Source organism: Pan paniscus, chromosome 7, assembly GCF_029289425.2.
Source record: "Pan paniscus chromosome 7, NHGRI_mPanPan1-v2.0_pri, whole genome shotgun sequence".
Classification (NCBI taxonomy): Eukaryota; Metazoa; Chordata; class Mammalia; order Primates; family Hominidae; genus Pan; species Pan paniscus.
The window spans coordinates 61523055-61537159 of record NC_073256.2 but is presented as its reverse complement, the minus strand read 5'-3'; the positions used below and the strand labels follow the sequence as shown (position 1 = coordinate 61537159).

General features: G+C 40.5%; 1 protein-coding gene and 1 pseudogene across 3 annotated transcripts in view; both read right to left on the bottom strand.

Annotated features, from left to right (window-relative positions):
* Positions 1–14105, bottom strand: part of FNTA (farnesyltransferase, CAAX box, alpha) — a 30703-nt gene that overhangs the window by 5716 nt on the left and 10882 nt on the right. For all 3 annotated transcript variants that reach the window (XM_008976895.5, XM_034966033.2, XM_034966034.2), the window contains 3 exons: positions 10349–10453; positions 7731–7857; positions 2686–2834 (listed from right to left, as the gene is read on the bottom strand). In XM_008976895.5, coding sequence (XP_008975143.1) covers positions 2686–2834; positions 7731–7857; positions 10349–10453 — 381 coding nt within the window. The remainder of the gene's footprint in view (positions 1–2685; positions 2835–7730; positions 7858–10348; positions 10454–14105) is intronic.
* Positions 6428–6569, bottom strand: LOC112440796 (U1 spliceosomal RNA; annotated as a pseudogene).

Sequence of the window (14105 nt, the reverse complement as noted above, 5' to 3'; positions counted from 1 at the left end):
GAGAAACCACTTCTTTTGCTCATCCATATGAAGCGACTCCTCATCTGATCAAGTATTGTCTTGATGCAGCAGTTCGGTCACATCTTCAGGCTCCACTTCTAATTCTAGTTTCCTTGCTGTTTCCACCACAGCAGCAGTTCCTTCTTCCTCTAAAGTCTTGAACCCCTCAAAGTCATCCATGAGGGCTGGAATCAACTTCTTCCAAACTCCTGTTAACGTTGGTATTTTGACCTCCTCCTATGAATCACGAATATTCCTAATAGCACCTAGAATGGTAAATTCTTCCCAGAAGGTTTTCAATTGACTCTGCAGATTCATTGGAGGAATCACTATCTATGGTAGCTCATAGCCTTACAAAATTTATTTCTTAAATAGTAAGACTTTAAAATCAAAATGACTCCTTTATCCATGGGCTGCAGAATGGATGTTGTGTTCGCAGGCATGAAAACAGCATCTCCTTGCACATCTCCATTAGAGCTCTTGGGTGATGAGGTCCGTTGTCCATGAACAATCATATTTTCCAAGAAATTTTTCTGAACAACAGACCTCAAAGAGGGCTTAAAATATTCAGTAAACCATGCTGTAAACAGATGTGCTGTCATCCAGGCTTTGTTGTTCCATTTATAGAGCACAGGCAGAGGAGATTCAGCATAATTCTTAAGGGCCCTAAGATTTCCAGAATCATCACCGAACACTTGTTTCCACTTAAGTCACCAGCTGCATTGGGCCCTAACAAGATTCAGCCAGCTGTGTGAAGCTTTGAAGCAGTGCCTTCTCTCTAGCTATGAAAAGTCTTAGATGGCATCTTCTTCCAATAGAAGGCTGTTTCATCTACACTGAAAATCTTCTGTTTACATGCAGCCACCTTCATCAGTGATCTAAGCGGGATCTTCTGGAAAACTCACTGCAGCTTCTCCAGCAGCACTTGCTGCTTCACCTTGCACTTCCATGCTATGGAGATGGCTTCTTTCTTATACCTCATGAACCAACCTCTGCTAGCATCCAAGTTTTCTTCTGCAGCTTCCTCACTTCTCTCAGCCTTCATCAAATTAAAGAGAATTAGGGCTTCCTCTGGATTAGGCTTTGGCTTAAGGGAATGTTGTGGCTGGTTTTATCTTTTATCCAGGCCACTCAAACTTTCTCCATACCAGCAATAATGCTGTTTTGTCCAGGTGTTCACTGGAGCAGCACTTTTAATTTCCTTCAAGAACTCTTTCTTATGAGTTTGGTGTTTGGTGCAAGAGGCCTAGCTTTGGACCGATCTCAGCTTTTGATATGTGTTCCTCACTAAGCTTAATCACTTCTGGCTTTTGATTTAAAGTGAGAGGCTGTGACTCTTCCTTTCACTTGAACACTCAGAGGACACTGTAGGGTTAATTGGCTTAATTTCAATATTGTTGTGTCTCAGGGAATAGGGAGGCCTGAGGTGAGGGAGAGAGATGGTGGAACACATGCAACAGTGATATTCTCTGTTTTATATGGGTGCAGTTAGTGGCACCCCCAAACAATTACAATAATGACTGATCAAAGATGACTGATCACAAATCACTGGAACAGATATAATGATTATGAAAAAATGTGAAATACTGAGGAGTACCAAAATGTGACACGGAGACACAAGTGAGCACATGCTGTTAGAAAGAACGGCAATGAAGACATGCTCAACTCAAGATTGCTCAAGATGCTTCAACTTGTTAAAAAAAAAAAAAAAAACCATAATATCTACGAGGCTCAAAAAACCAGGTATGCCTGTACAGCTTTATATAGGAGAGCACTAGAAAAAAAGCATAAAGTGTGCTTGAGGAGTAGTGCACGCTCCAGACAAAAGCCCAGAGCAGAGTGTTAAGGTGAGACATGGATTAAAGCCTTTTATAAATTTTAAGTCACCAGAATCCTGTATAGAGCAGATAAAAGAAGAGCAAGCTGCCTCGATCCAGGCAAAATCAAGAGCTTGGAAGAGAGGAGATGCACCATACAAATCAGCTCCACTCAACAGTTGTTCAAACACGTTTACACTAAAATTATGACTCCCATCTCATCAGGCTCTGAAAACAACAAGCCTGTTCAAATTGTAAAACAGACACTCAGACACAATGGACAAATAAGGTCACAAAAATCGTGGCTACTAATGTTTATGGATACAATATAGAAATTGATGCCAATTCAGAAATGTCTAGCTCTAATAACAGCTCTTTGTATAGAGCGGTTCTCAACTTGGGGGTGACTTTACCGCTCGGGGGACATTTGGCAATGTCTGAAAACATTTTTGTTTTAAGGCCAGGATGCTGCTAAATAAATACCCTACAAAACACAGGATAGCCCCCTACAACAAAAACTTATCCAGCCCCAAACTCTGCACTAGGGTAACATGGCATCTGGGGATGATTATCTAAAATGCAACAAAATTTAATGAGATGGTTTTAAAATAAAGCTTCTTAGACAATACCCCATAACATTAAGATTTCTTTCCAATCTCCAGTAGCAATATTTCAAGAAACTTAAGATACAATGAAGTAGAAGTATGCTACATTATTTGTAAATCTATCATCGCATGTTCCACTCAGTACTCTGTCCTCTTTTAGTTCCATGGGGTAGGATCTTGATCTGCTGTATCCCCAGTGCCTGAGACATGGTAGGCATGCAAACATGTTTGTAACGAATGAGCAAGTGAAGGAGATTACTAACTGGACTTCTCTCTCCAATACAGCACGATCATTGTAGCCAGTGGTGTTAGAAATAACGAAGTATCTTTGGTTCCAGACAGAGTTATTTCTCACATCCTCTTTCAGAAGTTGGTCCACATACTGCAGCTCATTATCCCAAAGTTTAAATTCCTAAAGGAAAAATTTAGAAAAATCATCCAATTAGAAATGTCCCATTATTTATGAACAAAAAATAAATTAAAACTACAACAAAGAAGGTAGAACTGAGGACACAGGATTTATCACAAATTCAGAAGGTAGTGATAGCTGCAAGTAAAGGAAATAGAGGGGGATACAAGTATGAAATTGATGATAGAGCCTGGAAAGACACATACAGAAAGCAGGAAAAAAGACATCCAAGAAAATTTTGAGGGAAAAAAACCCCAAACTCACTAGTAAGAGAAGGAGTGACCACAGTATAGATATAAATTTGATGTGACTTGATATTAATATATCTTATTATTATTTTTTTGAGGCAGAGTTTCACTCTTGTTGCCCAGGCTGGAGTGCAATGGCGTGAACTCAGCTCACTGCAACCTCCACTTCCTGGGTTCAAGCGATTCTCCTGCCTCAGCCTCCCAAGTAGCTGGGATTACAAGCATGCACCACCACACCTGGCTAATTTTGTATTTTTAGTAGAGATGGGGTTTCTCCACGTTGGTCAGGCTGGTCTTGAACTCCCAACCTCAGGTGATCCGCCCACCTCGGCCTCCTAAAGTGCTGGGATTACAGGCGTAAGCCACCGCACCTGGTCGATATTAATATATCAAAGTAAAAGGGCAGCATTCAAAAATGAAAATTAAGGGTAGCATTCAAAAGTGCACATATGATAAAATTACATTAAAATACATGGAGAGAAGCATACATGGTCAATAGTGGTGGCTCTCATGGGCAATCCCACTGCTTCAGGAGGCTGAGGCAGAAAGGTCACTTCAGGCCAGGAGTTCGAGACCAGCAGAGGCAACATAACAAGATCTTGTCTGGAAAAATAATAAAGACAGTCCAGGCACGGTGGCTCAAGTTTGTAATCCCAGCACTTTGGGAGGTCGAGGTGGGTGGATCACCTGAGGTCAGGAGTTTGAGACCAACCTGGCCAACATGGCTAAACCCCATCTCTACTAAAAACACAAAAATTAGCCGGGTGTGATGACAGGCGCCTGTAATCCCAGCTACTTGGGAGGCTGAGGCAAGAGAATCGCTTGAACCCGTGAGGTGGAGGTTGCAATGAGCTGAGATCGTGCCATTGCACTCCAGCCTGGGGGACAGAGCAAGGCTCTGTCTCCAAAAAATAAAAACAATAAAAATAAAAAAATTAGTCGGGCATGGTGGCACATGCCTAGAATCCCAGCTACTCAGGAGGCTGAAGAGGATCACTTGAGTCCCGGAGTTTAAGGCTGCAGTGAGCTATGACTGCACCACTGCACTCTGGGCGACAGAAACAGACCCTGTCTCAAAAAAAAAAAAAAAAGAAAAAGAAAAAGAAAAGAAATATACACAATTGGACAAAGATATAAATTTCTATTATTTTTATTGAGACAGCGTCTCACTTGGTCGCCCAGGCTGCAGTGCAGTGGCATAGTCTCAGCTCGCTGTAACCTCCAACTCCCGGGCTCAAGCGATATTCTTGCCTCAGCTCCTCAAGTAGCTGGGACTACAGGTGTGCGCCAACATAACCGGCTAATTTTTGTAGTTTTCGTAGAGACCGGGTTTTACCATGTTGGCCAGGCTGGTCTTGAACTCCTGAACTCAAGTAATCTGCCCACCTCGGCCTCCCAAAGTGCTGGGATTACAGGCATGAGCCACCACACCCAGGCAATATAAATTTTTTATATTATAAAGCTCTCTTAATAAAAAAAAAAATGGGGGAAGAGAACCAATAAAGATAATTTAAAAGAGGAAAATGATAAAAAAACTTATAAATACTTTGAAAGTAGGGGACATTATAAAAAAGATAATGGAGTTTCCTTATTTGGTAACAGCAAAAAAGTAAGAATCTCCTATGATAGTCCCCGATTTTACAGGTGATCATAAAAATAAACGCATTAAGGAAAGTAACATTTTTGTGAAAGTTCCTAGTGGAGTTCAGGAACTAGTGCCTAGTGTGGGCACTGATTGGTGTCCTCCCACTGTTCTCAGTCTCCAGCATGCTAAGGATAGAGAGTAAACACCTACAAGCTTTTGTATCAATGTAACAATTTAATGTCTGCTGAGTCTAATAATGAAAAACAAGGAGCAGTGTTTTCTATACATATGTTTCTATTTGTTTTCAGACTCATGGAAGTTATAAAAATAACACAGTGCCCTGTGTACCCTTCACTTAGATTCCCCAAATGGTAAACATCTTACTAAAGTGCAATCCCAAAACCAGAAAATGACATCTGTACATTATTGTTAATGGAACCGCTCACCTTATTCAGATCTTACATGTACTCACTTGTGTGTATGTGGTACAGGTGGAGGAGTGGGGGTAGAATATAATTCTACACAATTTTATCCCATGTATAGTATAACTACCACAATCAAGATGGAGAACTATTCCCTCAGCACACAGAAACTACCTCATGCTACCCCTTTATAGCTGTACCCTTTTCCCTCACCCTGGCAACCTCTGATCTGTTCTCTACGTCTATAATTTTGCTGTTTCAAGGATATTATCTCAATGGAGCCATACAGTATGAAACCTGAGACTTCCCCTTCCACTAAGGATCATACCCTTGAGATCCATCCAAGTTGTTGCCGGTATGGATCATTCATTTCTTTTGACTGGTGAGTAGTAGTGTGTGTGTGTGTATTTCACTTTTAATTTTTTTTCTTTTAATTGAGACAGGGTCTCATTTTGTTGCCCAGGATGGAGTGTGGTGGCGTGAGCATAGCTCACCACAGCCTCCACCTCTTGGGCTCAAGTGATTCTCCTGCCTCAGCCTCCTGAGTAGCTGCGAACACAAGCATGCGCCACTACGCTCGTCTAATTTTTTTGTATTTTTTGTAGAGACGGGGTTTTGCCATGTTGCCAGGCTAGTCGTGAACTCCTGGCCTCACGGGATCCACTTGCCTGGGCCTCCCAAAGTGTTGGGATTACAGGCGTGAGCCACTGTACCCAGACTCATTTTTAAAGTAATTGATTTTTAGTGTATTTTATATAAATGAGATATACATGACATACAGTAAAATACATCCAATCTGTGATCGGTTGGGGACAAAGAAGGGTCCTCTACTCCTTCATTTAAGAAGCTCTAGTACAGTCAATGCCAATGACATACAGGCCATGAATGTTTATAATTCATGTTTAAAACTAACGTTTAAAACTAAAATTTTACCACATTTTTAATATATATGTCATGAAATATTTTTTAGAGATCTCATAGTCCCATTTTAGGTCATCAAAGAGTATGCTGAATTCATTAAATCCTCATTGAAAATAACTGAAATATTAATAAAATAGTTTTCCATATAGAAATAGACCACAGTTCCTTGGCTTTGACACTACTGAAAGTATGGGCTGGATAATTCTTTGTTGTGGGGGACTGTCCTGTGCATTTTGGGATGTTTAGCAGCATCCTGGCCCTCTACCCAATAGATGCCAATAGCAACATGCCCCAAGTTCTGACAGCCAAAAATGTCCCCTAGGGGGCACAATCACTGCTGCTTGAGAACCACTGACTCACATAATTTTTTTTTTTAAATAAAAATAAGCAGAGAAAACCTGTTCTTAAACCGTGAAGACCAGAGGAAAGTGCCACACAGTCCCCCTATCACAAATTATGCAGTTGAGCTTCCCCCATTTGGGGAAATTGCAGGGGTCAGCACATCCAGAGTGCAATGAATGTGAAAGGCACCTTGGTGATATCTTCCCTGCCAGGTAAGTAACTCACATGAATTAAATAATGTATAAAATAAATAGAAATGCATAAGCTACAACACAATTAAGGGATATTCTGGAATCCTTTCTCATACGAACCTTTTATGATAATTTCAGTAAGAAGCATGCCAGTTAAGGGGGCTTTTCAAAAATACTGGTTATGTTCTATGTCTTAATCTATTGTGGAAGATGGAGAGAGCTGTATGTGTAAAATGTATGCTTTTATGTGATTAAGTTTTTCAGAGATAAGTAAAAATATTGAATACCTTTAGAATATGTTATCCTTTTAATCAAATTTGGAAAAGTTTAAAAATTTTTAAGTTTTAAATATTTGGTGAAATGCTCTTGGTCTAATGAATAGTGCAGAAAGTAGCAATCCCTGGAAAAAATTCACAGGAAACAATACTAGAACTGTTTAAAATAAATAAAATACCCAGAGTGGGAGTTACAACTATTCTATTCAAAATTTAGCATAAAACTTTGACACATGGGTAGAAATAAAAAACTTAAGTTACTGTAAAATCCTATTCCAAAGTTTATATATGAAAAAAATGTATAATATGCCTTTGTTAAAATAATACATCTGTAGTAAAAATATGCTACTCTTTATACTCAATTTGCTAGCAAATATGATACAAATTCAATCTAAAAAATACTAAAAATTTACTACATCCAAAGAGATTATAAAGGTTAGCTAACATGAAGGATGTCAGGTTTTAAGTATGTTAATAATGTTTTTTTTTTTTTAAATAGATGGGGTCTCACTCTGCTGCCCAGGGTAGACTGCAGTGGTGTAATCATAGTTCACTGCAACCTCAAATTCTTGGGCTCAAGCAATCCTCCTGCCTCAGCCTCCCAAGCAGCTGGGACTACAGGTGTGTGCCACCATGCATGGCTAATTTTTGTATTTTTTGTAGAGACGGGGGTCTCACTTTGTTGCCCAGGCTGATCTCAAACTCCTGGCCTCACTCAATCCTCCTGCCTTGGCCTCCCAAAGTACTGGGATCACAGACATGAGCCACCACACATGGCCAATAATTTTTAGTTATATATTGTGTGCAATGATCTACGTATGTGTGTGTTTTGGTTTAGAAACAGACTTTAAGAGTAATTTTATTTAGTTCAGTTAAAAAAAAAATCTGAAAAACACTGTACAAGAAAGGCAATACCTGAATAACCCATTGTCGATGCTGCCAGGCATGATAATTCTTTGCATCCTGATTAAGAATATCAGCAATAAATTCAAGCTCCTGAGATGGATCTCTTAGCCATTCCACTAATACTCGCCTATGATGCCTAAAGCCCAAAGAAGGGAGAGAAGTTTTTTGTTAATTTACCCATGAACTAAAATATCAGTTGCACATGTTGTAAAGGTGACATGAAAGGACACGCAATAAACAACAATTCATCTCTAATTCTTAACACTCCACTGTGGAGAAAAGGTAACACAAAAAAAATAGAAAAAAAATTCAGATAGTTTATCTCAAACTACATCTGGTAGTATCTTTCAACAACCATGAAATTGTGTCAAAAAATTAAGAAACATTACTAGATTGTATAATGAGAGACAAGACAAAATGTGCTATTATTTTATCAAATATATAAGTTCCTCTACTTAACACACGCCTGTCAATTTTCCCTAAGTGCAAAGTGTCACCAAACAAGCAGCTTCTCATTCTACAAATGAGTGGGCAGAACTGAATTTACTGCTACACTGGCAAGTAGCTATGACAAGTTGCAAGTTGTCAACAGAGGAGTTTTTTTGTTGTTTTTTTTTTTTTTGAGACGAAGTCTCGCTCTTGTTCCCCAGGCTGGAGTGCATTGTCCCCCAGGCTGGAGTGCAATGGCGCAATCTCAGCTCACTGCAACCTCCGCCTCCCAAGTTCAAGCAATTCTCGTGCCTCAGCCTCCCGAGTAGCTGGGATTACAGGCGCCTGCTACCACGCCCGGCTAATTTTTTGGATTTTAAGTAGAGACGGGGTTGCACCATGTTTGCCAGGCAGGTCTCAAACTCCTGCCCTCAGGTGATCCGCCCACCTCAGCCTCCTAAAGTGCTGGGATTACAGACGTGAGCCACCGCGCCCGGCCAGGAGTTTCTGCGCTAGGAAAATACTTAAGGATTTTATATTGGGTTCCATTTTTATAATTTTCTTTGGCTGAAATATTTATATAAATCTATTAGTGAAAATGTTCTAAAATTCACTATGGTGATGGTTGTACAGATCTGTATATATACTAAAAAACACTGAATTATATACTTTGAATGGGGGAATTGTATGGTAAGTGAACTATATCTCAATAAAACGGACCCTTAAAAAATCTATATTAGAGTATAACATTCAACTAAAAGTGAGCAGAACAACAGGAAAAAAGGAAGGATTTAATGCTTAATGAATGACCTATTCTACATGCCTGGAAAATTTAAAAATTCGTCTTACAGATTAAGGCAAGATACTACCAAAAACAAAAGCCTAGACAGAAGGTTTCCAAATTTATTTTAGAAATCTTCCAAGTCAGTGAACACTGGCTGGATTTTATTTTTCCAGGTTGCTGGTGAGTTCAGTAATTTAGAAAAGCTAAGAATCAGATCCTCCAGGATATCAAACTGAGGAAGAAAAAGTTCATGCTGATGTTCTCGGATTTAAGGAGTTACACGGCTTTATGTTATAGCATAAGTTTTCAGTTAGAAGTTAATAAAAGTGATTAGTTAACTGGGATACAGAATTTGCATCGCCTGTACTACACTGGTTATAAAACGAACAGAGCGGACAATTAGAAATGTACAACAATTTCAAAACTGCTGGGCTTTCCAGAGCAGCTACTTTGAGTGGTTTTGTGTTTTACATAACAGTGGGTGATGAAGTGCTAATGACAGTGTGCAGTATCCAGAGAAGAAAAGCAATTTCTCTTTAGCAAAAACTCGATGTAATCAAACACTAATGCCTGTGATGTCAGAATTTTATAGCTACAGATTTTTACATAAAAGCACCTTAATTCCACAGGGTAAATAACTTTAGTGAGGGTCTGCAACTCTCCATTTAATCTCTTTTCTCATTAAACCAATTATTTTATAATGTAATTTCTTAGAAATACAACAATCTTGTAATCAACAGGCTACAATGGTAAAGTTTTTAGTTTTTTAATTTTTTTTTAATTTTTTTTTTTTTTGAGACAGAGTCTCACTCGGTCCCCCAGGCTGGAGTGCAGTGGTGCAATCTCAGCTCACCGAAACCTCCACCTCCCAGGTTCAAGTGATTATCCTGACAGCCTCCTGAGTAGCTGGGATTACAGGCACGCTCCTTGAGTAGCTGGGATTACAGGCATGCCACCACACCCTGCTAATTTCTGTATTTTCAGTAGAGACAGGGATTCACCATGTTGGCCAGGCTGGTCTCAAACTCCTGAACTCAAGTGATCTGCTCGCCTCAGCCTCCCAAACTGCTGGGATTACAAGCAGAAGCCACTGCACCTGGCTACAGTGGTAGTTTTTAAATAAAATTCTAGGCCAGGCGCAATGGCTCATACCTGTAATCCCAGCACTTTGGGAGGCTGAGGAGGGCGGATCACCTGAGGTCAGAAGTTCGAGACCAGCCTGGCCAACATGGCAAAACCCCGTCTCTACTAAAAATACAAAATTAGCCAGGTGTGGTTGCGTGCACCTGTAATCCCAGCTACCCAGGAGGCTGAAGCTGGAGAATCACTTGAACCCAGGAGGCAGAGGCTGCAGTGAGCCGAGGTCACGCCACTGCACTCCAGCCTGGGAGACAGAGCTAGACTCCAAACTTACCAAACTTGATAGTTTTTGGGCTGCTCCTCAATTATTGCAGTGATGTAGTTCATTTCCTCATGTAGATCCTTCTGAAGTGACTTCAAAAGAACTCTCCGGAAATGCCTAGGGCAAACATACAACATCCAAAGTCGCATTATTACACAGAAGTTCCCTAATAACAATATCAAATACAGCTACAAGTCAGCAATACAGTTAGACAAATTTTTGGCAGGTAATCTGTATAATTTAACAATTATAGGCCAAACACGGTGGCTCATGCCTGTAATCCCAGCACTTTGGGAGGCCGAGGTGTGCAGGTCACATGAGGTCAAGAGTTTGAGACCAGCCTTGCCAACGTGGTGAAACCTCGTCTCTACTAAAAATACAGAAAAAATTAGTTGGGCATGGTGGTGCACACCTGTAGTCCCAGCTGCTCGGGGAGGCTGAGGCAGGAGAATTGCTTGAACCCAGGAGGCAGAGGTTGCAATGAGCCAAGATCACACCACTGCACACTAGCCTGGGCAACAGAGGGAGACTCCATCCACCCCCACCCAAAAAAAAAATTATACATAGGTACTCTGTATAATTTAACAATTTAAGTGCTTGTGAGTGTCCAAATTCATACGACTATCTGGTGACTGGAAGAAATGAAGCACTTTTAGTAAAAATAGTGAAAGGTGGCCAGGCACAGTGGCTCACGCCTGTAACCCCAGCACTTTGAGAGGCTGAGGCAGGTGGGTCATCTGAGGTCAGGAGTTTGAGACCAGCCTAACCAACATGGAGAAACCCCGTCTCTACTAAAAATGCAAAATTAGTTGGGCGAGGTGGTGCATGCCTGTAATCCCAGCTACCTGGGAGACTGAGGCAGGAGAATCACTTGAACCGAGGAGGCAGAGGCTGCAGTGAGCCAAGATCACGCCATTGCACTCCAGACTGGGCAACAAGAGCAAAACTCTGTCTCAAAAAGAAAAAAATAGTGAAAGATAAGAAGTATGAGATAGAAGAAAAGTAAATTTCTGATTCTTAAGTAATGACAGCCAACCAACTAAAATTATTTTCAGGTACTACTCTGGTCACCTATGTTCTATAATATGAAAATCAAAGACATCTCTTTCCCTACACAGTACACGTTGTTCGTGTAGATACATTATCCATATAATAAATTAATTCTATTATAAACATTAACAAAATACTTTTAGAACAACCACAAAAATGCTACTTGTAAATGAAACAAGTTTGTCTTTAATTTCCCCATAGGTGGAGTTTAACCACCACCACCAACAGAAGGAATTTTCCTAAAGACGTTGTTAGTTCTGGTCTAGTTTTACTTCAAAATTTCAAAAATTTCCAACTCGATATATAGTAAGGGACATTCCAGGACCTAATTTTATTAGCTTTTAAAATGAACTGCTAACTTTGGGAGGCCGAGGCAGGCAGATCACTTGAGGTCAAGAGTTTGAGACCAGCCTGGCCAACGTGGCAAAACCCCATCTCTATTAAAAATACAAAAATTAGCCTGTAATCCCAGCACTTTGGGAGGCCGAGGTGGGCGGATCACGAGGTCAGGAGTTTGAGACCTGGCTAACATGGTGAAACACCATCTCTACTAAAAATACAAAAAAATTAGCTGGGCGTGGTGGCATGCGCCTGTAGTCCCAGCTACTCGGGAGACTGAGGCAGGAGACTTGCTTGAAGCCGGGAGTCGGAAGTTGTAGTGGGCCATGATTGTGCCACTGCACTCCAGCCTGGGCGACAGAGCAAGACTCCGTCTCAAAGAACAAACAAACAAACAAAAATACAAAACTAGCTGGGTGTGGTGGCAGACACCTGTAATTCCAGCTATTCGCGACACTGCAGCATGAGAATCACTTGAACCCCGGTGACGGAGGTTGCAGTGAGCCAAGATCACGTCACTGTACTCCAGCCTGGGCGACAGCGTGAGACTCCATCTCAAAAAAATTAATAAAAATAAAATAAAATAAAATGCTAAATAGGAGAGACAACAGTATTTCTCTCCATTATTATTCCAAAAAAAAGAAAAAAGTAGACTTCCCAGAGCATGTAAATATAAGCCCTTGGCTTCTGTGGGTAAGGATTCCAGGTATACTGCTTCTTTCAAAACAGCAATAAACTCACAGGAAATCTTTAAGTGTATTGGCAGTTCCAAAAATGATGAAACACACTGAGAATTCCAGTTAAACAGGATAGATTAAGTAAACAAGTTTATTCTCACTCCCTAATAAAACCCCACTAAAATGACAACAAAGGAATAAACCCACAAGAACAAAGAGAATCGGGGCAAAGATATCACGGCAACTGGAAGAGGTCAACAACATTATGGGAAGTGTGAGCAGATAGACAAGATTTAACTAAAACACAGAATAAGACTTTAAGAAAATTCCAGAAATCAGAGGTATGACGTATTTCCAAAACTGGGACTAAAAACAGTGGAAAGTCTATATAAAGAGTCCTTGGCGGCCAAGACCGTTCCCACTACCCTGAGCAGAAGTGACATCCTGTCTTGGGCAGGAGACAAGTGGCTTTATTCTCTGGAAAAATCTGAAGCAGAATGGGTTACAAGGCACACTGGAAGGCAGGGTGAGTTAAAGGGTGGAAATAAGGACATTTAAAATGTTGATATACAAACTTAGAAAAAAAAAGTTTCTATTTCAAATTACAACAGGATAAGATCTGCAAAAAGCAAAAAGTTGGTATCCTAAACAGTGAGACTCTCCTACCATCTTCCCCTGCCTAACACCCCAGAACTGTGGCAGTTAAATGTACACTCCTTAGGCAATAAACTACTTAATCCTCTTTGAGAGACACACTGTCCAAGAGAAAAGACTTAAATACTGACTAGTGAGATTTCACTACAACACAGCCACATCCCCACTCAGTAACTTCACAGTGAAGCCCTTCAGCTGACAAATCCTGCCACACACAGGGCTTCCAATCAGGATTTTTCCTGTCTCTCTTATACGCATAAAGAGAAAGTCAAGAATTACCAACCATTTGAGAAAAATATTTATATGAAAGAGAAGAAAAGAGATGAGAAGATCTCACATCCATGAAATTAAACACACACACACACACACACACACACACACACACACACACACACACACACACGCGAACGATGCTATTTAAAAAAGAATATTCAGGCCAGGCAAGGTGGCTCACGCCTGTAATCCCAGCACTTTGGGAGGCCGAGGCGGGCGGATCACGAGGTCAGGAGATCAAGACCATCCTGGCTAACACGGTGAAACCCCGTCTCTACTAAAAAAATATAAAAAAATTAGCTGGGAGTGGTGGCAGGCGCCCGTAGTCCCAGGTACTCGGGAGGCTGAAGCAGGAGAATGGCGCGAACCCAGGAGGCAGAGCTTGCAGTGAGCAGAGATCGAGCCCCTGCACTCCAGCCTGGGCAACTGAGCGAGACTCTGTCTCAAAAAAAAAAAAGCATATTCACAGAACAAAAAAACAGCTCCCCCAAATTAAAAATGAATGCGGAAATCTTTAAAAATCCATACGAGAGTTAGAAAATAAAATTGATGAAATTATCTCAAAAGAAAATAAAAAAATAAACAAATGAAAATAAGAAAAATTGAGGAGATACAACATAGAACTAAAAGGCATTCCAGAAAAAGAAAACAGAGGAAAGAGAAGACATTATCAGAAGAACCCAGAAAAATCCCCAGAACATAAAGAGAAAAAGAAAAGTTTTAAACAAAGGAATGGAAATCTTCTCAACCTGAAAAGAAGCTAAGAGAAACAGAAA